The following is a 27,145-nucleotide window of genomic DNA, read 5'->3' on the forward strand; positions in this document are numbered from 1 at the left end:
GCACACTACCCATAGTACACTACCCATAGGGCTCTGGTCAAATGTAGTGCACTAGCCATAGTACACTACCCATAGGGCTCTGGTGAAATGTAGGCACACTACCCATAGTACACTACCCATAGGGCTCTGGTCAAATGTAGTGCACTAGCCATAGTACACTACCCATAGGGCTCTGGTGAAATGTAGGGCACTACCCATAGTACACTACTCATAGGGCTCTGGTCAAATGTAGTGCACTAACCATAGCACACTACCCATAGTACACTACCCATAGCACACTACCCATAGCACACTACCCATAGTACACTACCCATAGTACACTACCCATAGTACCCACACTACCCATTGGGCTCTGGTCAAATGCAGTGTACTATGTAGGGAGTAGTATGATGTAGTATACTATGTAGGGAGTAGTATTATGTAGTGCACTATGTAGGGAGTAGTATGATGTAGTGTACTATGTAGGGAGTAGTATGTACCATTTGTGCCCCAGACCTGGTTGTCTCTCATTGTTAACCAGGGAGTAGTATGATGTAGTGTACTACGTAGGGAGTAGTATGTACCATTTGTGCCCCAGACCTGGTTATCTCTCATTGTTAACCAGGTAGTAGTATGATGTAGTGTACTACGTAGGGAGTAGTATGTACCATTTGTGCCCCAGACCTGGTTATCTCTCATTGTTAGCCAGCTTTCCAATCCGTCGGTAATACATTCAGCTCTGCGACCACGTTGACGGCCCTGTGGGTTTGCTCGCATTTACAATCTTAAGTATAAACCAGCGTAGAGGAAAATTGAAGTTGGATTAAAAAAAATAAATGAATGAGTAGATAAATAAATAAATAAGTGGTGCTGTTTTATTGTGTGTCTTTTGAAGAAATGTACAGTTTTCATTAACCGACACACCAACAGCTTTTTCATGCTGGCGTTGGCGGGTGGAGGCAGGCGAGAGAGCAGTGTTGGCGTTTGTTGTCTGTAGGTAACTATACCTTTATAGTCCCTGACTAGAGACAGAATAATGTCTGTAGGTAACTATACCTTTATAGTCCCTGACTAGAGACAGAATAATGTCTGTAGGTAACTATACCTTTATAGTCCCTGACTAGAGACAGAATAATGTCTGTAGGTAACTATACCTTTATAGTCCCTGACTAGAGACAGAATAATGTCTGTAGGTAACTATACCTTTATAGTGCCTGACTAGAGACAGAATAATGTCTGTAGGTAACTAGACCTTTATAGTCCCTGACTAGAGACAGAATAATGTCTGTAGGTAATTATACCTTTATAGTGCCTGACTAGAGACAGAATAATGTCTGTAGGTAACTATACCTTTATAGTGCCTGACTAGAGACAGAATAATGTCTGCCTGACTAGAGACAGAATAATGTCGTAACTAGACCTTTATAGTAACTAATGTCTGTAGGTAACTAGACCTTTATAGTCCCTGACTAGAGACAGAATAATGTCTGTAGGTAACTATACCTTTATAGTGCCTGACTAGAGACAGAATAATGTCTGTAGGTAACTAGACCTTTATAGTCCCTGACTAGAGACAGAATAATGTCATCTCGCTTATGTCTGTAGGTAACTAGACCTTTATAGTCCCTGACTAGAGACAGAATAATGTCTGTAGGTAACTATACCTTTATAGTCCCTGACTAGAGACAGAATAATGTCTGTAGGTAACTATACCTTTATAGTCCCTGACTAGAGACAGAATAATGTCTGTAGGTAAATATACCTTTATAGTCCCTGACTAGAGACAGAATAATGTCTGTAGGTAACTATACCTTTATAGTGCCTGACTAGAGACAGAATAATGTCTGTAGGTAACTATACCTTTATAGTCCCTGACTAGAGACAGAATAATGTCTGTCCCTGTAACTATATAATGTCTTTATAGTGCCTGACTAGAGACAGAATAATGTCTGTAGGTAACTAGACCTTTATAGTCCCTGACTAGAGACAGAATAATGTCTGTAGGTAACTAGACCTTTATAGTCCCTGACTAGAGACAGAATAATGTCTGTAGGTAACTATACCTTTATAGTCCCTGACTAGAGACAGAATAATGTCTGTAGGTAACTATACCTTTATAGTGCCTGACTAGAGACAGAATAATGTCTGTAGGTAACTATACCTTTATAGTGCCTGACTAGAGACAGAATAATGTCTGTAGGTAACTAGACCTTTATAGTCCCTGACTAGAGACAGAATAATGTCTGTAGGTAACTATACCTTTATAGTGCCTGACTAGAGACAGAATAATGTCTGTAGGTAACTAGACCTTTATAGTCCCTGACTAGAGACAGAATAATGTCATCTCGCTTATGTCTGTAGGTAACTAGACCTTTATAGTCCCTGACTAGAGACAGAATAATGTCTGTAGGTAACTATACCTTTATAGTGCCTGACTAGAGACAGAATAATGTCTGTAGGTAACTATACCTTTATAGTGCCTGACTAGAGACAGAATAATGTCTGTAGGTAAATATACCTTTATAGTGCCTGACTAGAGACAGAATAATGTCTGTAGGTAACTATACCTTTATAGTGCCTGACTAGAGACAGAATAATGTCTGTAGGTAACTATACCTTTATAGTGCCTGACTAGAGACAGAATAATGTCTGTAGGTAACTAAACCTTTATAGTGCCTGACTAGAGACAGAATAATGTCTGTAGGTAACTATACCTTTATAGTCCCTGACTAGAGACAGAATAATGTCATCTCGCTTATGTCTGTAGGTAACTAGACCTTTATAGTCCCTGACTAGAGACAGAATAATGTCTGTAGGTAACTATACCTTTATAGTCCCTGACTAGAGACAGAATAATGTCTGTAGGTAACTAAACCTTTATAGTCCCTGACTAGAGACAGAATAATGTCTGTAGGTAACTATACCTTTATAGTGCCTGACTAGAGACAGAATAATGTCTGTAGGTAACTATACCTTTATAGTCCCTGACTAGAGACAGAATAATGTCTGTAGGTAACTATACCTTTATAGTCCCTGACTAGAGACAGAATAATGTCTGTAGGTAACTATACCTTTATAGTCCCTGACTAGAGACAGAATAATGTCTGTAGGTAACTATACCTTTATAGTGCCTGACTAGAGACAGAATAATGTCTGTAGGTAACTATACCTTTATAGTGCCTGACTAGAGACAGAATAATGTCTGTAGGTAACTATACCTTTATAGTGCCTGACTAGAGACAGAATAATGTCTGTAGGTAACTATACCTTTATAGTGCCTGACTAGAGACAGAATAATGTCTGTAGGTAACTATACCTTTATAGTGCCTGACTAGAGACAGAATAATGTCTGTAGGTAACTAAACCTTTATAGTGCCTGACTAGAGACAGAATAATGTCTGTAGGTAACTATACCTTTATAGTGCCTGACTAGAGACAGAATAATGTCTGTAGGTAACTAGACCTTTATAGTCCCTGACTAGAGACAGAATAATGTCTGTAGGTAACTATACCTTTATAGTCCCTGACTAGAGACAGAATAATGTCTGTAGGTAAATATACCTTTATAGTCCCTGACTAGAGACAGAATAATGTCTGTAGGTAACTATACCTTTATAGTCCCTGACTAGAGACAGAATAATGTCTGTAGGTAAATATACCTTTATAGTCCCTGACTAGAGACAGAATAATGTCTGTAGGTAACTATACCTTTATAGTCCCTGACTAGAGACAGAATAATGTCATCTCGCTTATGTCTGTCTGTCTGTCTCTCTCCTCCCCTCTCTCAATCTCTCGTCTGTCTGTCTGTCTGTCTGTCTGTCTGTCTGTCTGTCTGTCTGTCTGTCTGTCTGTCTGTCTGTCTGTCTGTCTGTCTCTTCTTTCTCTCTGTCTCTCTCTCCCTCTCTGTCTCTCTCTCGCTCTCTGTCTCTCTCTCTCTCTCTCTCTCTCTCTCTCTCTGTCTCTCTCTCTCTCTCTCTCTCTCTCTCTCTCTCTCTCTCTCTCTGTCTCTCTCTCTCTCTCTGTCTCTCTCTCTCTCCCAGTCTTATCAGGTTGTACCAAGCAGTACATATCAGCAGGATATACATAAATAGTAGCAGTACCATTATGATCATCAAAAGACTCTAAAATGGGCCCACAACATTTCCTTCCCTATATCAGACCAAGAATGCACCCTATTCCCCCATAGAGCTCTGGTCTAAAGTAGTGCACTATATAGGGAATAGGGCTCTGGTCTAAAGTAGTGTACTATATAGGGAATAGGGCCCTGGTCTAAAGTAGTGTACTATATAGGGAATAGGGCTCTGGTCTAAAGTAGTGTACTATATAGGGAATAGGGCTCTGGTCTAAAGTAGTGTACTATATAGGGAATAGGGCCCTGGTCTAAAGTAGTGTACTATATAGGGAATAGGGCTCTGGTCTAAAGTAGTGTACTATATAGGGAATAGGGCTCTGGTCTAAAGTAGTGTACTATATAGGGAATAGGGCTCTGGTCTAAAGTAGTGCACTATATAGGGAATAGGGCTCTGGTCTATAGTAGTACCACTATATAGGGAATAGGGCTCCATTTTGGACATAGGGCCAAGACACAAATCAGGCTACCATAGACAGCACCTTATATCAATAATTAGGTTGTTCGTCCCAGGACTAGCAGGTGACTACCAGACAAGACAGAGACCAGGGCTTCCTGTCCTAAATCACACCTTATCCCCCGAATGTAGTGCACTACTTAATGGACTAGAGTGCAGAGGACCCTGGTCAAAAGTAGTGTGCTGTATATATATCTATATAAATAGGGAACATGGTGTTATTTGATGGTTGAGACCTAGTCACGCTTTCTCTCTCCTCGTCTCATTAGTTTTTAGGTGCGTCGTGTTGCGATAGGGGATTATTATTTATCCTCAGGGGGGGGGGGTCCCCCATCGCTCCGTGTTTCTGTCACAAATGGCATACTAGTCCCTTTTTAGCGCACACCTTTATGTACAGAGCCCTATTGGGCCATTCCTGGTGAAAATATAAAGTAGTGTGTACTGTATAGTGAATAGGGAAGCATTTGGGACTCGTGCCCACTGTGTTGTAGACCCCTGAAGAATTCTATTAACCCTGGACGTGTCTGCTTTAACAACATCCCACCCTGCTTAGCACCGGCAGATTGATTCTGAGGGGGATGGGGAGGGGGGGGGTTATAATGAAGGATAGAATCATTGACTTTTAACAGAACGTCTCAAATGTAATAGAAAAAGACATCTCAGTCCTTCCTGTTTCCCTCCACCCCATCACCAGCCTCACAGGTCTATATCATCCTAGCTCTACAAGATAAACATCACAGATCTATATCATCCTAACTCTACAAGATAAACATCACAGATCTATATCATCCTAGCTCTACAAGATAAACATCACAGATCTATATCATCCTAGCTCTACAAGATAAACATCACAGATCTATATCATCCTAGCTCTACAAGATACACATCACAGGTCTATATCATCCAAGGACTCTACAAGATAAACATCACAGGTCTATATCATCCTAGCTCTACAAGATCTCACAATCAGATCTATATCATCCTAGCTCTACAAGGACTCTACAAGATGTGTGTGTGTGTGTGTGTGTGTGTGTGTGTGTGTGTGTGTGTGTGTGTGTGTGTGTGTGTGTGTGTGTGTGTGTGTGTGTGTGTGTGTGTGTGTGTGTGTGTGAAAAGGCCATGCTAGTCTGTTGTGATGCTGAGGCCGGGCATCAACTGCTTCAGATCGAGCGTGGCTGGGTTTCTCTAGTCTGCAAATCTGATCAGACGGGGCGGGGAGTGCTGTGGTTGTGTGTGGTTATGTGTGTGTGTGTGTGTGTGTGTGTGTGTGTGTGTGTGTGTGTATGTGTGTGTTTGGTTATGTGTGTGTGTGGTTATGTGTGTGTTTGGTTATGTGTGTGTGTGGTTATGTGTGTGTGTGTGTGTGAGTCTGCGGGGTTGGCTATATTTGCTATTCATTAGCCCACAGAGATGGGATGTCAGAGCGTGTGTGTGTGTGTGTGTGTGGTTATGTGTGTGTGTGTGTGTGTGTGTATGTGTGTGTGTGTGTGTGTGTGTGTGTGTGTGTGTGTGTGTGTGTGTGTGTGTGTGTGTGTGTGTGTGTGTGTGTGTGTGTGTGTGTGTGTGTGTCTGTGTGTGTGTGCCACTAACCAGATAGCAAAGCACCTTGAACTTTGAAGATGAAAGAATAACATGCTGGAATTGGTCTGCATCCCAAATCATACTCCGTCCCCTATATAGTGCACTACTTTCTACCAGGGACCATAGTAGTGCACTGTGTAGTAGGGTATAAGGTGCCATTTGTGACCAAGCCTTGGCTTCTCCTTAGCCTGTACAGACTCTTCCACTACAAGCCTTGGTCTTCTCCTTAGCCTGTACAGACTCTTCTCCTACAAGCCTTGGTCTTCTCCTTAGCCTGTACAGACTCTTCCACTACAAGCCTTGGTCTTCTCCTTAGCCTGTACAGACTCTTCTCCTACAAGCCTTGGTCTTCTCCTTAGCCTGTACAGACTCTTCTCCTACAAGCCTTGGTCTTCTCCTTAGCCTGTACAGACTCTTCTCCTACAAGACTAGCCTGTACAGACTCTTCTCCTACAAGCCTTGGTCTTCTCCTTAGCCTGTACAGACTCTTCTCCTACAAGCCTTGGTCTTCTCCTTAGCCTGTACAGACTCTTCTCCTACAAGCCTTGGTCTTCTCCTTAGCCTGTACAGACTCTTCTCCTACAAGCCTTGGCCTAGCCTGGTCTTCTCCTTAGCCTGTACAGACTCTTCTCCTACAAGCCTTGGTCTTCTCCTTAGCCTGTACAGACTCTTCTCCTACAAGCCTTGGTCTTCTCCTTAGCCTGTACAGACTCTTCCACTACAAGCCTTGGTCTTCTCCTTAGCCTGTACAGACTCTTCTCCTACAAGCCTTGGTCTTCTCCTTAGCCTGTACAGACTCTTCTCCTACAAGCCTTGGTCTTCTCCTTAGCCTGTACAGACTCTTCTCCTACAAGCCTTGGTCTTCTCCTTAGCCTGTACAGACTCTTCTCCTACAAGCCTTGGTCTTCTCCTTAGCCTGTACAGACTCTTCTCCTACAAGCCTTGATGTACATGATGTCCTGAGACAAACCCCATGTCTATACATGTCACATACATGATGTATGTGAGAGACATAGAATGTCTGTATGTAGAGACATAGAAATAGTGTCCACGAGGTCATCTGACTCTGGGGAAGTAGATAAAAGACCTCAATGCCAAAATCCCAAAAGTATATTTTTCAAGAGCTACAGATCTATAGTTTCACCTGTCTTTAAACCAGGAGCTACAGATCTATAGTTTCACCTGTCTTTAAACTAGGAGCTACAGATCTATAGTTTCACCTGTCTTTAAACTAGGAGCTACAGATCTATAGTTTCACCTCTCTTTAAACTAGGAGCTACAGATCTATAGTTTCACCTGTCTTTAAACTAGGAGCTACAGGTCTAATGTTTCACCTCTATTTAAACTAGGAGCTACAGGTCTAATGTTTCACCTCTATTTAAACTAGGAGCTACAGGGCTAATGTTTCACCTGTCTTTAAACTAGGAGCTACAGATCTATAGTTTCACCTGTCTTTAAACTAGGCGCTACAGGTCTATGTTTCACCTGTCTTTAAACTAGGAGCTACAGGTCTATATGTTTCACCTCTATTTAAACTAGGAGCTACAGATCTAATGTTTCACCTCTATTTAAACTAGGAGCTACAGGCTAATGTTTCACCTGTATTTAAACTAGGAGCTACAGGGCTAAGTTTCACCTGTATTTAAACTAGGAGCTACAGGCTAATGTTTCACCTCTATTTAAACTAGGAGCTACAGGTCTAATGTTTCAGATGTCTTTAAACTAGGAGCTACAGGGCTAATGTTTCACCTCTATTTAAACTAGGAGCTACAGGGCTAATGTTTCACCTCTATTTAAACTAGGAGCTACAGGGCTAATGTTTCACCTCTATTTAAACTAGGAGCTACAGGGCTAATGTTTCACCTCTATTTAAACTAGGAGCTACAGGTCTAATGTTTCACCTCTATTTAAACTAGGAGCTACAGGGCTAATGTTTCACCTCTATTTAAACTAGGAGCTACAGGTCTAATGTTTCACCTCTATTTAAACTAGGAGCTACAGGGCTAATGTTTCACCTCTATTTAAACTAGGAGCTACAGGTCTAATGTTTCACCTCTATTTAAACTAGGAGCTACAGGGCTAATGTTTCACCTGTCTTTAAACTAGGAGCTACAGGGCTAATGTTTCACCTGTCTTTAAACTAGGAGCTACAGGTCTAATGTTTCAGATGTCTTTAAACTAGGAGCTACAGGGCTAATGTTTCACCTCTATTTAAACTAGGAGCTACAGATCTATAGTTTCACCTGTCTTTAAACTAGGAGCTACAGGTCTAATGTTTCACCTGTCTTTAAACTAGGAGCTACAGGGCTAATGTTTCACCTCTATTTAAACTAGGAGCTACAGGGCTAATGTTTCACCTCTATTTAAACTAGGAGCTACAGGGCTAATGTTTCACCTCTATTTAAACTAGGAGCTACAGATCTATAGTTTCACCTGTCTTTAAACTAGGAGCTACAGGTCTAATGTTTCAGATGTCTTTAATCAAGGATCCACCTCTTTTTTCTCCATTTTCGCCTAAAATGACAAATCTGACTGCCTGTAGCTCAGGACATGAAGCAAGGATATGCATATTCTTGGAAAGGAAACACTTTGAAGTTTGTGGAAATGTGAAAGGAATGTAGGAGAATAAAACACATTAGATCTGGTAAAAGAGAATACAAAGAAAAAAAACAACCGTTGTTTTGTATTTTTTTGTACCATCATCTTTGAAATGCAAGGGAAAGGCCATAATGTATTATTCCAGCCCAGGTGCAATTTAGATATTGGCCACTAGATGGCAGCAGTGTATGTGCAAAGTTTTAGACTGATATAATGAACCATTGTAGTTCTGTTCAAAATGTTGTATCAAGACTGCCCAAATGTGCCTAATTTGTTTATTAATAACTTTTCATGTTCAACATTGTGCACTCTCCTCAAACAATAGCATGGTAATATTTCATAGTAATAGCTATTGTAAATTGGACAGTGCATTTAGATGAAAAATAATTTAAGTTTTCTGCCAATATCAGACATGTCTATGTCCTGGGAAATGTTCTTGTTACTTACAACCTCATGCTAATCGCATTAGCCTACGTTTATCTCAACCGTCCCGTGGCGGGGACACCGATCCCAAAGAAGTGTTAAACTAGGAGCTACAGAGCTATTGTTTCAGCTCTCTTTAAACCACAGACTAGTCACAAAGCAAAAGTCCTTACACAGAGACTACAGTACCGGAGCTACTGTTAACCTTCACACACACACACACACACACACACACACACACACACACACACACACACACACACACACACACACACACACACACACACACACACACACACACACACACACACACACACACACACACACACCTGTCTCTATTTAACGGTTTTAAAGGGGGGCAGCTGGCTGTAGCACAGCAGGTAGGCCTCTAGCATACAGCTGGGTTGGAGCTGGGGTCCCTTCAGGGAGACGGGAATACAGGGTGGTCCTCAACTGAACACAGTCCCCTCCTCGTTTCAACACCTCCATTGAAGCCAAGAGGAAGTCATTGAAGGCAGATTTAAACGTTGTGGAGGATTATAAAGAACCGCTTTTCTGGCCTCAATGTATAGCAGCGGCACCCCTAACCCCAATTACACCTCTAACTTAACACCCCCTAACCCCAATTACACCTCTAACTTAACACCCCCTAACCCCTCAAACATCTATAACACAACAAGGAAACAGGTAGTGTAAAATGATTCATCTAAGGGCAGCTAACCAGGTCTCTACTTCACTGTGATTAATCTAAAGGTAGCTAACCAGGTCTCTACCTCACTGTGATTAATCTAAAGGTAGCTAACCAGGTCTCTACTTCACTGTGATTCATCTAAAGGTAGCTAACCAGGTCTCTACCTCACTGTGATTAATCTAAAGGTAGCTAATCAGGTCTCTACTTCAATGTGATTCATCTAAAGGTAGCTAACCAGGTCTCTACTTCACTGGGATAAGTATAAGGGTAGCTAACCAGGTCTCTACTTCCTTGTGCCAAAGATGCTAGAACAACAAATGTGAAGTTAGCCGAGTGGAATTGTGGAATTGGTGGTGGTGTGTGGATAGAACCGTTTCCAGGACAGCAGTGTGGTAATCAGAAGTATTGTCTTACCGTAGGTAATCTCTCCGACAGAGGATGAGGTTGGCTTTGGTATAGAGCGTGGAGCCCACCTCTCCCAGCCTGCAGTCACAGCAGGCACACTTGAGACAGTCCTCGTGCCAGTATTTATCCAGGGCCTTGAGCAGATATCGGTCCTTAATCTTCCGGTTGCAGCCGGCACAGCCCTTTGGCTTGGTGTCCGGCTGGACGGAGAGCATTTGTATACCTGGGAGGAGAAGAGGAGAAAGATGTCAGAGCGACGAAGAACAATGAACAATGAACACTTTGAACAGTGTCTGTGTCGCATGCTGGAAGGTGGCCACATGAATACCCGGAGGGGTGGAGGAGAAGAGCACATTAGACCAGTGAAAACCAACAGGGATAATGCTATGCTAACTCTTAGTGCTCAGATAATGCTATGCTAACTGTTAGTGCTCAGATAATGCTATGCTAACTCTTAGTGCTCAGATAATGCTATGCTAACTCTTAGTGCTCAGATAATGCTATGCTAACTGTTAGTGCTCAGATAATGCTATGCTAACTGTTAGTGCTCAGATAATGCTATGCTAACTCTTAGTGCTCAGATAATGCTATGCTAACTCTTAGTGCTCAGATAATGCTATGCTAACTGTTAGTGCTCAGATAATGCTATGCTAACTCTTAGTTTTCAGATAATGCTGTGCTAACTCTTAGTTCTCAGATGATGTTACGCTAACTGTTAGTGCTCAGATAATGCTGTGCTAACTCTTAGTTCTCAGATGATGTTACGCTAACTGTTAGTGCTCAGATAATGCTATGCTAACTCTTAGTTTTCAGATAATGCTATGCTAACTCTTAGTTCTCAGATAATGCTATGCTAACTGTTAGTGCTCAGATAATGCTATGCTAACTCTTAGTTTTCAGATAATGCTATGCTAACTGTTAGTTTTCAGATAATGCTATGCTAACTCTTAGTGCTCAGATAATGCTATGCTAACTCTTAGTTTTCAGATAATGCTGTGCTAACTCTTAGTGCTCAGATAATGCTAACTTGATAGTGGTCAAGAGAAACAGCTCCACTGATAAACATTGGGGGACATTCTGAGCAAATATAGAGAGAAAAACACCCTGTAGACTTCCATTCTTAACACAACACACACACACAGATACATACATGAAGCCATGGATCCAAAAGTCATTCCTACAAATCTCCTCTCTCTCTCTCTCTCTCTCTCTCTCTCTCTCTCTCTCTCTCTCTCTCTAGTGGGACAGGGAGTGGTCTAAGTAGTGCAGGTTTCTGGGTATTGTTAGGGGTCTACACGAAGGCGTGAAGCGGCTTTGTTGAGGTTGCGAGGGGGGCCCATACTAGCCCTCAATTAGTATTCTAGCTCCAACCTGAGGAGGGGAGCCCACCCCCGCTTCCCTTTGTTACCCCCTATTTACCATACACACACGCTCGCATGCACACACACACACACACACACACACACACACACACACGTTCGCAAGGCAAAGAGTGAAGGACTGTTTAAATGTACGTGTTATTCCTGTTAAGAGTGAAGGACTGTTTAAATGTACGTGTTATTCCCGTAAAGACTGAAGGACTGTGTTATTCCTGTTAAGAGTGAAGGACTGTTTAAATGTACGTGTTATTCCTGTAAAGAGTGAAGGACTGTTTAAATGTACATGTTATTCCGTAAAGAGTGAAGGACTGTTTAAATGTGTGTTATTCCCGTAAAGAGTGAAGGACTGTGTTATTCCCGTAAAGAGTGAAGGACTGTTTAAATGTACATGTTATTCCGTAAAGAGTGAAGGACTGTGTTATTCCCGTAAAGAGTGAAGGACTGTTTAAATGTACATGTTATTCCGTAAAGAGTGAAGGACTGTGTTATTCCCGTAAAGAGTGAAACTGTGTTATTCCCGTTAAGAGTGAAGGACTGTGTTATTCCCGTAAAGAGTGAAGGACTGTGTTATTCCCTTAAAGAGTGAAGGACTGTGTTTTTCCCGTTAAGAGTGAAGGACTGTGTTATTCCCGTAAAGAGTGAAGGACTGTGTTATTCCCGTAAAGAGTGAAGGACTGTGTTATTCCTGTAAAGAGTGAAGGACTGTGTTATTCCTGTTAAGAGTGAAGGACTGTGTTATTCCTGTAAAGAGTGAAGGACTGTGTTATTCCCGTAAAGAGTGAAGGACTGTGTTATTCCTGTTAAGAGTGAAGGACTGTGTTATTCCTGTAAAGAGTGAAGGACTGTGTTATTCCCGTTAAGAGTGAAGGACTGTTATTCCCGTTAAGAGTGAAGGACTGTTTAAATGTATGTGTTATTCCTGTAAAGAGTGAAGGACTGTGTTATTCCCGTTAAGAGTGAAGGACTGTTTAAATGTACGTGTTATTCCTGTTAAGAGTGAAGGACTGTGTTATTCCCGTAAAGAGTGAAGGACTGTGTTATTCCCGTAAAGAGTGAAGGACTGTTTAAAAACTGTTATTTGTTTATGTGTTTTGTGGCTGTGATGTCACAATACGCTGTTCCCTTCAAACTGTACGAGGAAATGACTTCCTAGTTTCCTTGTTGACAAACGGATTATTACACAGTAACAAGTGATACAATGCCGTAACCCAGCATCTGCAAATACAACATTCTATTGAAAACAGACAATAAATCTAAACTACTTCATCTACTGTGAAATGATCTATGATCTAAAGTCTATGACAATGTTCTTTCTGATTGTGTGAACACTGTTCACTACAACGCTAACACAACGCTAACACAACCATGGCAATGGTGCGTTAAAAACCCTATTGTTCCGTTATCAAGACCTTCCACAGGGTCCTTCTACCAGGCCAGTCTGTACATTACTCACATAACACCATTTATTTATTTATTTTACCTTTATTTAACTAGGCAAGTCAGTTAAGAACAAATTCTTATTTTCAATGACGGCCTAGGAACAGTGGGTTAAACTGCCTTGTCAGCTCGGGGGTTTGAACTTGCAACCATTCCGGTTACTAGTCCAACACTCTAACCACTAGGCTACCTGCCTCTAACCACTAGGCTACCCTGCCTCTAACCACTAGGCTACCTGCCTCTAACCACTAGACTACCCTGTCTCTAACCACTAGGCTACCCTGTCTCTAACCACTAGGCTACCCTGCCTCTAACCACTAGGCTACCTGCCTCTAACCACTAGACTACCTGCCTCTAACCACTAGACTACCCGCCTCTAACCACTAGACTACCTGCCTCTAACCACTAGACTACCTGCCTCTAACCACTAGACTACCTGCCTCTAACCACTAGACTACCTGCCTCTAACCACTAGACTACCTGCCTCTAACCACTAGACTACCTGCCTCTAACCACTAGACTACCTGCCTCTAACCACTAGACCACCTGCCTCTAACCACTAGACTACCCGCCTCTAACCACTAGACTACCTGCCTCTAACCACTAGGCAACCTGCCTCTAACCACTAGACTACCTGCCTCTAACCACTAGACTACCTGCCTCTAACCACTAGACCACCTGCCTCTAACCACTAGACTACCCGCCTCTAACCACTAGACTACCTGCCTCTAACCACTAGGCAACCTGCCTCTAACCACTAGACCACCTGCCTCTAACCACTAGACTACCTGCCTCTAACCACTAGACTACCCGCCTCTAACCACTAGACCACCTGCCTCTAACCACTAGGCTACCTGCCTCTAACCACTAGACCACCTGCCTCTAACCACTAGACTACCTGCCTCTAACCACTAGACTACCTGCCTCTAACCACTAGGCCACCTGCCTCTAACCACTAGACTACCTGCCTCTAACCACTAGACTACCTGCCTCTAACCACTAGACTACCTGCCTCTAACCACTAGGCCACCTGCCTCTAACCACTAGACTACCTGCCTCTAACCACTAGACTACCTGCCTCTAACCACTAGACTACCTGCCTCTAACCACTAGACTACCTGCCTCTAACCACTAGGCTACCTGCCTCTAACCACTAGGCTACCCTGTCTCTAACCACTAGGCTACCTGCATCTAACCACTAGGCTACCTGAGGGCTCTGTTGCCATTGTTTAATACCACTCATCCGCACACAGCCCCGTCTCATCCCCGTCTCATCCCCGTCTCATCCTCGTCTCATCCCCGTCTCATCCCAGTCTCATCCTCGTCTCATCCCGTCTCATCTCAGTCGAAGGTTTAGAGAAGTAAGAGTTTTGACTCCCTGGTCTCCCTTCCCCTCCTCATAGGTTTAGAGAAGTAAGAGTTTTGACTCCCTGGTCTCCCTTCCCCTCCTCATAGGTTTAGAGAAGTAAGAGTTTTGACTCCCTGGTCTCCTCTCCTCATAGGTTTAGAGAAGTAAGAGGTTTCACTCCTGGGTCTCACCTCCTCATAGGTTTAGAGAAGTAAGAGTTTTGACTCCCAGGTCTCCTCTCCTCATAGGTTTAGAGAAGTAAGAGGTTTGACTCCCAGGTCTCCTCTCCTCATAGGTTTAGAGAAGTAAGAGGTTTGACTCCCAGGTCTCCTCTCCTCATAGGTTTAGAGAAGTAAGAGGTTTGACTCCCAGGTCTCCTCTCCTCATAGGTTTAGAGAAGTAAGAGGTTTGACTCCTGGGTCTCACCTCCTCATAGGTTTAGAGAAGTAAGAGTTTTGACTCCCTGGTCTCCCTCCTCTCTCCTCTCCTCTCCTCATAGGTTTAGAGAAGTAAGAGGTTTGACTCCCTGGTCTCCTCTCCTCATAGGTTTAGAGAAGTAAGAGTTTTGACTCCCAGGTCTCCTCTCCTCATAGGTTTAGAGAAGTAAGAGTTTTGACTCCCAGGTCTCCTCTCCTCATAGGTTTAGAGAAGTAAGAGTTTTGACTCCCTGGTCTCCTCTCCTCTCCTCATAGGTTTAGAGAAGTAAGAGTTTTGACTCCCAGGTCTCACCTCCTCATAGGTTTAGAGAAGTAAGAGGTTTGACTCCCTGGTCTCCTCTCCTCATAGGTTTAGAGAAGTAAGAGTTTTGACTCCCAGGTCTCCCCTCCTCATAGGTTTAGAGAAGTAAGAGGTTTGACTCCCTGGTCTCCCCTCCTCATAGGTTTAGAGAAGTAAGAGGTTTGACTCCCAGGTCTCCCCTCCTCATAGGTTTAGAGAAGTAAAAGGTTTGACTCCCTGGTCTCCCCTCCTCATAGGTTTAGAGAAGTAAGAGGTTTGACTCCCAGGTCTCCTCTCCTCATAGGTTTAGAGAAGTAAGAATTTTGACTCCCAGGTCTCCTCTCCTCATAGGTTTAGAGAAGTAAGAGTTTTGACTCCCTGGTCTCCTCTCCTCTCCTCATAGGTTTAGAGAAGTAAGAGGTTTGACTCCCAGGTCTCACCTCCTCATAGGTTTAGAGAAGTAAGAGTTTTGACTCCCAGGTCTCACCTCCTCATAGGTTTAGAGAAGTAAGAGGTTTGACTCCCTGGTCTCCTCTCCTCATAGGTTTAGAGAAGTAAGAGTTTTGACTCCCAGGTCTCCCCTCCTCATAGGTTTAGAGAAGTAAGAGGTTTGACTCCCTGGTCTCCCCTCCTCATAGGTTTAGAGAAGTAAGAGGTTTGACTCCCAGGGTTTAGAGAAGTAAGAGTTTTCCCAGGTCTCCTCTCCTCATAGGTTTAGAGAAGTAAGAGGTTTGACTCCCTGGTCTCCCCTCCTCATAGGTTTAGAGAAGTAAGAGGTTTGACTCCCAGGTCTCCTCTCCTCATAGGTTTAGAGAAGTAAGAGTTTTGACTCCCTGGTCTCCTCTCCTCTCCTCATAGGTTTAGAGAAGTAAGAGTTTTGACTCCCTGGTCTCCTCTCCTCTCCTCATAGGTTTAGAGAAGTAAGAGGTTTGACTCCCTGGTCTCCTCTCCTCATAGGTTTAGAGAAGTAAGAGTTTTGACTCCCAGGTCTCCCCTCCTCATAGGTTTAGAGAAGTAAGAGTTTTGACTCCCAGGTCTCCCCTCCTCATAGGTTTAGAGAAGTAAGAGGTTTGACTCCCTGGTCTCCCCTCCTCATAGGTTTAGAGAAGTAAGAGGTTTGACTCCCAGGTCTCACCTCCTCATAGGTTTAGGACCCCGTCGGAATTAATTCCCCACATGATGACTCTCTCAAAGCAACAGAAGCGATGTTAAAATGACGTCGGGAAAGCTGTATTTTTTGGGGGTCACGTCGATTTTCCAACAACTGCCAAAGGGGAAGCGTGGAACAGAATATCATACCATAAACGGAAGGATATTACAGCTGCTTTCTGGGACCTAAATGTATTTGTTTATTTCTATAGACTACCCACTTTTAACAAACACTTTTTCATTTTTTATTTACAGTTGTTTCCACGTCATTTCTAAAAAAAAAAAAAAACGAACGTTGGAACCGACGTGGAATAGACGTTGAATTAACGTCTGTGCCCAGTGGGTGTAGGCTCAATCATTTGGCTGCTGTAGCATTGCCTCCTCTGCCTCTTGTCCTTGTAGGACAGAGAGACTAATGACACACACATCACATAGACTACGGTAACCTATTCCTGTGTGTCACAGTATCCTCCCCCCCCAAATAACAACAACAACAACAACAATAACCGGAGGTAAAATGTTATCTGCTGCCTGACACGCCGAGGCGACGAGAGAGAGAGAGCAAACAGCAAAGAGCCAATTTGATTCCCCCCCTTTTTCAACCGCATCACTGCTGCGCGACACCGAGATGCTGTGACATTTTCACCCGGTTATCGGTTTAATTACGGTTGTCATGGCAGCAGAGTGCTCGGTAAAAGGCTGCTAAAGGAGAAATCCGGTTTTTTTTTTGTTGTTGATGCAGCTCACAACACGACGACAGAATAAAAAACACACACAGAGAACAGGAAGAGAAGAGAGAGATGGGATGGTAAATTCGTAGCCTTCAAAACAATGTGTTACATTGTAAAAAAAAAAAAAATTTAATGTATTTTTTAAATTCTCCTATCAATCTCTATTGACTGATTAGATTCGACAGACTAAACAGCGAACAGGCCATTTTGCTGCAGCGCGGATAGATAAGACTCCGCGTGCAGGACGACGACACGATAATCAGACAGACTGGAACATTGTTTTAACTTCTCCGCTCCGCGCATCACATTGAAACAACAATGAATAACGGCACAGAGCCACGCATTTACAAAACACAACCCAAACCTGGCCGCAGAACAAACAACGCAAAGAAACCTATTTCTCTTACCGAAACTTTTCTCCCCTTTCTGCATTTGTTGACCCTCGTCGGGAGCCCGAACCACCATGCAACAAGAGATCAGTCCGAACCCAGAATCCTAAATTCACCCGATGGATGGATTATCTCGTTATGGCCAAGTGAGCAATCAGCCAGCTGTATGCACGTTTTCTCACCGAGGGTGGCTATCTTTTGTTATGTGTAACAATCCCACCTCGTCCGCGCGCACAAACACAGAATGGGGAAAAAAAGGAGCGAGAGAGAGAATCACGGGTCCGCTATCACCCAGCGCCACACGGTGATGTAAAACCGCGTTTGTCACAACAGTGCTCGACTATGAAATGAAATCGTCCAGGCAGCACACAGCACACAGTCGCAGGGTGCTTGGCGAGTGACAGGCAGCGAACAAAATGACAGCAGATGACAAAGGCATATGCTTCCCCCCCTTCGCGGCGCCCTAATCTCCTAACATAAACCCATGGTGCTCTGCGTTCGTACTGCCAGTCTTTACCCCAGGGATCATCAACTACATTCAGCCACAGGACGATGTTGTCTTGCGCGGATGATCAGGGAGCCGAAATATAATTACAAATCATTTGTAGACTGTAAATTGACCGCAAGAAAACCCGAAACAGATTAAAGTATTTGTCCAAAAAAAAAAAAATCAAACCTTACAATTGTATAGATCAGATATCTCTCTCTCTCTATTTTACATGGGAATACTTTGCAACAGATTTACTAAATTAAAATTACTTGGAGCTGATTTGCTGGTGGCTTTTTTTTGTGTCTTTTATGTCCAACAATTGTTTAGAAAAATTTGATGAGGGGGAAATAAAAATCACTACCCGGGCCAAATTCGGCCCGTAGGCCGCCAGTTGGGGATCTCTGCTAAACCCTTTTTTTTCTCAGCGGGATGTAGTTTTTCAGTGCACATACAGAACCCTACTAGTAATGAGAGTCTGAGGCTATTTCAGACCAGAATGACGAAGAGAATGCAGTGGCATCTATCCGACATATTTCATAAAGATTAATCAAATCAAATAAATCCCAAATGACATTTTTTTTCACGTTGTTTACATTTCAGAATAATCGGTCCATATTACAACGGTCCTTCCATATGTCGAGCTAAAATAAAAATGTAGATTATTTTATTATCTTTTTAAAAAGGTAGACCACAATGGCCATCACCTCATTGGAAAGACACACCTGGAAAAGGGTGCCACGTCCCAAAAGCACACATCTGAAATCCACAACATGGCTTTATAGTGATGAACTGTTACCAAAAAATAAAACCCACAAAGATCATCAAGAAACAAACAAGATAACAGGTCATTACCGGATAGAGGCAGATCGTCATTTAATTAGACTAGAACAATATCAATCAAATGTATTTATAAAACCCTTCTTACATCAGCTGATGTCACAAAGTGCTGTACAGAAACCCCCAGCCTAAAACCCCAAACAGCAAGCAATGCAGATGTAGAATCACGTTAAAATATAACTAAGAACAATGAGGAATCCGTAACTCACTTTCATCCGGGTGCGTCATCGACGGATTTATATATAATGGAAAAAGTGAATATAATCCAAATCTAATATGTTATTAAAATACTTCCTCCTCAACTCACCTTTCTAAAAGCCCGAGTTACGCAGAACAGACGGCTAACTTCAGATCAGGCACCACCGTGCTTCAACACTCCAGCTGTGTGTGTATATATATATATATCCTCTCGTTTGCGTAAAGTTCACCAAACTGACATGGCGACGCGACGGACTAGAGATTGGAGTGATGTTCAGCAGTCTTGATATAATCAGGTCCTCATGGATCATCAGATCACGAACGAACCGAGAAGAGGCAGTTGGGTACAGACAACAAACAAACAAACAAACAAACCAACAAAAAGACTACAGGTGTTTGTTCACTGTATATCCGCTGCTTAGCGCCGAGCAGAGCTGCGTCGGTAGTCGAGACTATATCAACTCCTCTCTGGCTGAGGGTCACTTCCCGCGCATCAGTGAGTGAGACTGAGAGAGGAGAAACAGTGAAGCGGTGCTTTATTATCTTCAAAGCCCCAATCCCTCACCACCACCAGAGACAATCACACGACGACAACGATAAGGTCATTCATTCACTTATTACCGACAACTCGCAGAGTAACGGGGGGGGGCGCATGCGTGTGGGCGCGTGCTCCCCTCCCTCACTTTCCTCTCAAACATTATTTTAAAGCAGAGTAAAAGGGGGGAGGACGCCGTTTTCAGCTTTTTTTCTCCCTCACACAGCGGAGTCATGTTTTTACTGTATCTCTGTGATGTGTGATTATCTGTACAGTGAAACAATCACAGAAAACAGTCCACGCAGCCAACACTCCTTCAGAGATTATCACGGGTAGGAAATCACAGTATGAAATGAAATTGGTGTATCAGCTCCCGCTCTCTTCTGGACACTGAATGTGATTTATATCACAGCTAATGGAGTTGTAGGTTTAAACAGTATTTATAAACAAGCTATTTGTTAGTATTTATCATTACGCGTTATTGAAATCACCTCAGTTGGTTCCACGCGTCCGTCTATGGTGAGGGGTGACGCTAGGTGAAGCCCGAGCAGAGCGATCACTATCCCATTTTTACACACCGTGTGAATCAATCTCTGTCCATGTCAAGACATCCATACTAATTATATAGTATGTCCAATGCAATATGGCAGGTAGCCTAGTGGTTATTTTGGGCCAGTAACCGAGAGGGTGCTAGATTGGATCCCCCGAGTTGACAAGGTAAAAATCTGTCGTTCTGCCCCCGAACAAGGCAGTTAACTCACTGTTCCTAGGCCGTCATTATAAATAATAATTTGTTCTTAATGAACTGACTTGCCTAGTTAAATAAAGGATCAAATAAATAGTGTGATATAGCAGATAGTGCACAAGAACAAGAGAGCTAAATGAACATCTAAAGACACGTTATCTAATGACGAGGGTTAAGTTAATAATGTCTAACATACTAGATTATTCTCCTTTTCTTCCTGCTATAATAAAGAACGTTACATACAGCCTCCAGACGAGGATTGATTGAAAAGTGGAAGTTCAAGTTCCCTTTAATAGAAATGACAGTTATAAGAGAGGAAATGGTCATATCAGAGGCCACACCACATAGAAACTGAAAACACAGGAGAGGGAGAGAGAGAGAGGTGAAGAAATAGAGATAAAGACAGAGAAAGAGGAGAGAGACAGATGGATGAAGAGAGAGAACAAGATCGAGAGGTAGAGGGAGAGAAAGTGAGGTAGAGGGAGCCTGAAAGAGAGGTAGAGGGAGAGAGAGAGAGATAGAGGGAGAGAAAGAGAGGTAAAGGGAGCCTGAAAGAGAGATAGAGAGAGAGAGAGAGAGAGGTAGAGGGAGCCTGAAAGGGAGATAGAGGGAGAGAGAGAGAGATAGAGGGAGCCTGAAAGAGAGGTAGAGGGAGAGAGAGAGAGAGAGGTAAAGGGAGCCTGAAAGAGAGGTAGAGGAGAGAGAGAGAGGTAGAGGGAGCCTGAAAGAGAGGTAGAGGGAGAGAAAGAGAGGTAGAGGGAGCCTGAAAGAGAGGTAGAGGGAGCCTGAAAAGAGGTAGTAGGGAGCCTGAAAGAGAGGTAGAGGGAGCCTGAAAGAGAGGTAGAGGGAGCCTGAAAGAGAGGTAAGAGGGAGCCTGAAAGAGAGGTAGAGGGAGCCTGAAAGAGAGGTAGAGGGAGCCTGGTAGAGCCTGAAAGAGAGGTAGAGGGAGCCTGAAAGAGAGGTAGAGGGAGCCTGAAAGAGAGGTAGAGGGAGCCTGAAAGAGAGGTAGAGGGAGAGAAAGAGAGGTAAGGGAGGGAGCCTGAAAGAGAGGTAGAGGGAGCCTGAAAGAGAGGTAGAGGGAGAGAAAGAGAGGTAGAGGGAGCCTGAAAGAGAGGTAGAGGGAGCCTGAAAGAGAGGTAGAGGGAGGGAGCCTGAAAGAGAGGTAGAGGGAGAGAAAGAGAGGAGAGGAGGGAGCCTGAAAGAGAGGTAGAGGGAGCCTGAAAGAGAGGTAGAGGGAGAGAAAGAGAGGTAAAGGGAGCCTGAAAGAGAGGTAGAGGGAGGAGAGAAAGAGAGGTAGAGGGAGCCTGAAAGAGAGGTAGAGGGAGAGAAAGAGAGGTAGAGGGAGCCTGAAAGAGAGGTAGAGGGAGAAAGAGAGGTAGAGGGAGAGAAAGAGAAGAGGAGGAAAGAGAGGCCTGAAAGAGAGGTAGAGAGAAAGAGAGGTAGAGGGAGCCTAGAGGGAGAAGAGAGAGGTAGAGGGAGCCTGAAAGACATAGAAGAAAGAGGTAGAGAGGGAGAGAAAGAGAGGTAGAGGGAGCCTGAAAGAGAGGTAGAGGGAGAGAAAGAGAGAGGGAGAGAAAAGAGAGGTAGAGGGAGAGAAAGAGAGGTAGAGGGAGCCTGAAAGAGAGGTAGAGGGAGAGAAAGAGAGGTAGAGGGAGAAAGAGAGGTAGAGGGAGAGAAAGAGAGGTAGAGGGAGAGAGAGAGAGGTAGAGGGAGCCTGAAAGAGAGATAGAGGGAGAGAGAGAGAGGGAGAGGGAGAGAAAGAGAGGTAGAGGGAGAGAAAGAGAGAGTAGAGAGGAGAGAGAGAGAGAGGTAGAGGGAGCCTGAAAGAGAGGTAGAGGGAGCCTGAAAGAGAGGTAGAGGGAGAGAAAGAGAGGTAGAGGGAGCCTGAAAGAGAGATAGAGGGAGCCTGAAAGAGAGGTAGAGGGAGCCTGAGAGAGGTAGAGGGAGAGAAAGAGAGGTAGAGGGAGCCTGAAAGAGAGGTAGAGGGAGCCTGAAAGAGAGATAGAGGGAGCCTGAAAGAGAGGTAGAGGGAGCCTGAAAGAGAGGTAGAGGGAGCCTGAAAGAGAGGTAGAGGGAGCCTGAAAGAGAGGTAGAGGGAGCCTGAAAGAGAGGTAGAGGGAGCCTGAAAGAGAGGTAGAGGGAGCCTGAAAGAGAGGTAGAGGGAGCCTGAAAGAGAGGTAGAGGGAGAGAAAGAGAGGTAGAGGAGCCTGAAAGAGAGGTAGAGGGAGCCTGAAAGAGAGGTAGAGGGAGCCTGAAAGAGAGGTAGAGGGAAGAAAGAGGTAGAGGGAGCCTGAAAAGAGAGGAGAAAGAGAGGGAGCCTGAAAGAGAGGTAGAGGGAGCCTGAAAGAGAGGTAGAGGGAGAGAAAAGAGAGGTAGAGGGAGAGAAAGAGAGGTAGAGGGAGAGAAAGAGAGGTAGAGGGAGAGAAAGAGAGGTAGAGGGAGAGAAAGAGAGGTAGAGGGAGCCTGAAAGAGATAGAGGGAGAGAAAGAGAGTAGAGGGGAGCCTAGAGGGAGAGAAAGAGAGGTAGAGGGAGAGAAAGAGATAGAGAGGAAAGAGAGGTAGAGGGAGCCTGAAAGAGAGGTAGAGGGAGAGAGAAGAGAGGGAGAGGGAGCCTGAAAGAGAGGTAGAGAAAGAGAGAGAAAGAGAGGTAAAGGGAGCCTGAAAGAGAGATAGAGGGAGAGAAAGAGAGGGGAGAGAAAGGAGAGAAAGAGAGAGATAGTAGAGGGAGCCTGAAAGAGAGGTAGAGGGAGAGAAAGAGAGGTAGAGGGAGCCTGAAAGAGAGGTAGAGGGAGCCTAGAGGGAGAGAAAGAGAGGTAGAGGGAGCCTAGAGGGAGAGAAAGAGAGGTAGAGGGAGAGAAAGAGAGGTAGAGGGAGCCTGAAAGAGAGGTAGAGGGAGCCTGAAAGAGAGGTAGAGAGGGAGAAAGAGAGGTAGAGGGAGAGAAAGAGAGGTAGAGGGAGCCTGAAAGATAGGTAGAGGGAGAGAAAGAGAGGTAGAGGGAGCCTGAAAAGAGTAGAGGGAGAGAAAGAGAGCCTAGAGGGAGAGAAAGAGAGGTAGAGGGAGCCTGAAAGAGAGGTAGAGGGAGCCTGAAAGAGAGGTAGAGGGAGCCTGAAAGAGATAGAGGGAGAGAAAGAGAGATAGAGGGAGGAAAGAGAGGTAAAGGGAGAGAAAGAGAGGTAGAGGGAGCAGAGAAAGAGAGAGGGAGAGGTAGAGAGAGACACACACACAGAAAGAGAGAGGTAGAGGGAGAGAAAGAGAGGTAGAGGGAGCCTGAAAGAGAGGTAGAGGGAGCCTGAAAGAGAGGTAGAGAGGAGAGAAAGAGAGGTAGAGGGAGCCTGAAAGAGAGGTAGAGGGAGAGAAAGAGAGGTAGAGGGAGCCTAGAGGGAAGAGAGAGGTAGAGGGAGAGAAAGAGAGGTAGAGGGAGCCTGAAAAGAGAGATAGAGGGAGGAGAAAGAGAAGAGGGAGAGAAAGAGATAGAGAGGAGAGAAAGAGAGAGGTAGAGAGAGCCTGAAGAGAGATAGAGGGAGAGAAAGAGAGAGAGGGAGAGAAAGAGGTAGAGGGAGCCTGAAAGAGAGATAGAGGGAGAGAGACTCACAGAGAAAGAGAGAGAGAAAGAGAGGAGAGAGAGACACACACAGAGAGAGGAGAGAGAGAGAGAGAGACACACACAGAGAGAAAGAGAGGTAGAGAGAGAGACACACACAGAGAAAGAGAGAGGGAGAGGTAGAGAGAGACACACACAGAGAAAGAGAGAGGGAGAGGTAGAGAGAGAGACACACACAGAGAAAGAGAGAGGGAGAGGTAGAGAGAGAGACACACACAGAGAAAGAGAGAGGGAGAGGTAGAGAGAGAGACACACAGAGAAAGAGAGAGGGAGAGAGAGACACACACAGAGAAAGAGAGAGGGAGAGGGAGAGAGAGACACACACAGAGAAAGAGAGAGGTAGAGAGAGAGACACACACAGAGAAAAGAGAGGAGAGAGAGACACACAGAGACAGAGAAAGAGAGGGAGAGGTAGAGAGAGAGACACACAGAGAGAAAGAGAGAGGGAGACACACACAGAGGAGAGAGAGAGACACACACAGAGAGAGAGAGACACACACAGAGAGAGAGGGAGAGAGAGACACACAGAGAGAAAGAGAGAGGTAGAGAGAGAAAGAGAGAGGGAGAGAGAGACACACACAGAGAAAGAGAGAGGTAGAGAGAGAAAGAGAGGGAGAGGTAGAGAGAGAGACACACACAGAGAAAGAGAGAGGTAGAGAGAGAAAGATAGAGGGAGAGGTAGAGAGAGAGACACACACAGAGAAAGAGAGAGGTAGAGAGAGAAAGAGAGAGGGAGAGAGAGACACACAGAGAGAAAGAGACACACAGAGAGAAAGAGAGAGGGAGTGAGAGAGACACCCAGAGAGAGAGAGAGCGGGAGAGAGAGAGACACAGAGAGAGAAGAGAGATGGAGAGAGAGACAGAGAGAGAGAGAGAAAGAGAGAGGGAGTGAGAGAGACACCCAGAGAGAGAGAGAGCGGGAGAGAGAGAAACAACAGAGGTAGAGGTAAAGAAGTCAACATGCAGGGGCACGCCAGTCATGCTCAGTCTACAGTATACTTCCCAAATGGCACCCTATTCCCTATGGTGCACACTACCAGTGACCAGGGCCTGGGCCCTCATGGTCGAAAGGGGATAGGAGGCTGTTTGGGATGCACCCTAAAAGGCTGGTCGGTAATGAGACGGTCATAAAAAACTCCTCGGTAGTTAAAGTGATGGGGATGCATTAAAACTGACAGGGTATTACCTGCCTATAATTACCTTTTGTCATGGATTGAATTATTTCAAAGCGCTCCTATCTTCATAATCAGCCAATTTAAAGAGTCGTTTTAGTCCATCCGTGTAAGAGGGTTGAAGGAAAAATATATAGAGAGAGAGAGAAAGAGAGAGACAGAGAGAGAGGTGGAGAGGGAGATAGATGGAGAGTGAGTGTGAGAGAGAAATATTGAGAAATATTGAGAGAGAGAGAGAGAGAGAGATGAAGAGAGAAAGGTGGAGAGTGAGAGAAATATTGAGAAATATTGAGAGAGATGGAGAGAGAAAGAGAGAGACAGAGAGAGAGGTGGAGAGGGAGAGAGATGGAGAGAGAAAGACAGAGAGGTGGAGAGTGAGTGAGAGAGAGAAATATTGAGAGAGATGGAGAGAGACAGAGAGAGATGAAGACAGAACACAACCACCTATTGCTCTCATTGTAGCCTTTACACCCCCCACATTCCCTCCTTCATCCGCCGCATAATCACGTCAATTATTCGCTCAGAATATCAAGGAATATGATGAGAGACAAAATGGCATCACATATACAAAGAAGAGAGATCTTGACAGACGTTACATTGTTATGGGATGACAGGGGGTTATGTGGGTAAAGTAGCCCCTAATCCGGTGAAAAACGGTGTTGCGCCAAATCTCTCTGCCGAGACACACGTCTTTACAAAACGGACATCATCGACTCGAATAACAGCGTGTTATTTCCTAGCCTCCACAAACCCATCTCTCTCTCTCTCTCTCTCTCTCTCTCTATCGCTCTCTCTCCCCCTCACACACACACACACACACACACACACACACACACACACACACACACACACACACACACACACACACACACACACACACACACACACACACACACACACCCTCCAGTGGTGAAATATAACGGCGGCAGCAGAGAGGCACGAAAGCCCACCCGTCCAACCGGGAAGCGTTACAGCAACCTGGGATACAGATGCTCTTTCTACCGGGACTGAATGAGGAGCACGATTACCGCGCTACGGAGAGGAAATCTTTTCACCGGGGAGGATTAAAGTAAAACGATATTTTTCCCCGGTGCTCTTACCATCAGCTTAACTGTCCTGTAAATATCCTACAAACCCATTGATTTCCAGCGCCGGCATTAACTTAAGCCTTAATTCCAACCATCTCCACCTGCTATATAAATCTCGGACATGCAGCAGTGACTACTGCCCCCCCCCCCCCCCCTCCCCAATCCAACAGCATCACCACACAACAACATAAATCACCTACCTTCTTTCAGAGGGATGCTCATGCGTAAAAAAATATATTACCAGTCGAAGGTTGGCAGTTTAATCTCTTGCCTGTTTTCTGTTGAGTGTTACATTGAAAACAAACGTGTCCACTATTTGTATCGTCCTTTATACTTAGCCTATTCTGTTAAAAGGCTGAGTGCGTGAGTAAGAAGTAGCGCAAAAAAAACACTGTAGCCTACGAGGGAAAAAGTTGTCCTTGATGCTGCGAGTTGTTGGCACAATTGTAGCCAATAGCCGCCCCTCTTTTCACAGGGGCTTGGATGAAAAAGCACCACCTGTCTCAACTCAACTCCCTTCCGCTCTCTCTCCCCCTCTCTCTGTCGTCCTCCCTGGTCTCTCTCTCTGTCGTCCTCCCTGGTCTCTCTCTCTGTCGTCCTCCCTGGTCTCTCTCTCTGTCGTCCTTACCTGGTCTCTCTCTCTGTCGTCCTTACCTGGTCTCACTCTCTCTGTCTCCACGGTTCTTCTCTTCTCGCTTTGTTTTATCTCGCAATGTCTGTTTCTTCTATTCCCTCTCTCTTCCTTTCCTTCCTTCCCTGGTAGTTTCTTCCCTCTCTCTTCCTTCCCTGGTAGTTTCTTCCCTCTCTCTCTCTTCCTTTCCTTCCTTCCCTGGTAGTTTCTTCCCTCTCTTCCTTCCTCTTCCTTCCTTCCTTTCCTGGTAGTTTCTTTCCTCTCTCCTCTTCCTTCCCTGGTAATTTCTTCCTCTCTCTTCCTTTCCTGGTAGTTTCTTCTCTCTCTCTCCTTTCCTTCCTTCCCTGGTAGTTTCTTCCTTTCTCTTCCTTTCCTGGTAGTTTCTTCCTTTCTCTCTTCCTTTCCTGGTAGTTTCTTCCCTCTCTCTCTCTTTC

The 27,145-nt window shown here is 44.5% G+C and overlaps 1 protein-coding gene across 4 annotated transcripts in view; it reads right to left on the bottom strand.

The window, feature by feature from the left end:
- Positions 1-26,874, bottom strand: part of lmo3 (LIM domain only 3) — a 133,659-nt gene extending 106,785 nt beyond the window's left edge. The window contains exons 1-2 of one of the 4 annotated variants that reach the window (XM_042316544.1): positions 26,281-26,874; positions 10,273-10,486 (exon numbers count right to left, since the gene is read on the bottom strand). In XM_042316544.1, the coding sequence (XP_042172478.1) occupies positions 10,273-10,486; positions 26,281-26,302 (236 nt within the window). In that variant the 5' untranslated portion in view covers positions 26,303-26,874. Of the gene's footprint in view, positions 1-10,272; positions 10,487-17,431; positions 17,921-18,949; positions 19,542-26,280 lie in introns of those variants that run through there. The other 3 variants (XM_042316545.1, XM_042316546.1, XM_042316543.1) reach the window with 3 other exon arrangements.
- Positions 26,875-27,145: the final 271 nt, after the last annotated feature.

The sequence above is a fragment of the Oncorhynchus tshawytscha genome, unplaced genomic scaffold (genome assembly GCF_018296145.1).
Source record: "Oncorhynchus tshawytscha isolate Ot180627B unplaced genomic scaffold, Otsh_v2.0 Un_contig_106_pilon_pilon, whole genome shotgun sequence".
NCBI classification, from domain to species: domain Eukaryota; kingdom Metazoa; phylum Chordata; class Actinopteri; order Salmoniformes; family Salmonidae; genus Oncorhynchus; species Oncorhynchus tshawytscha.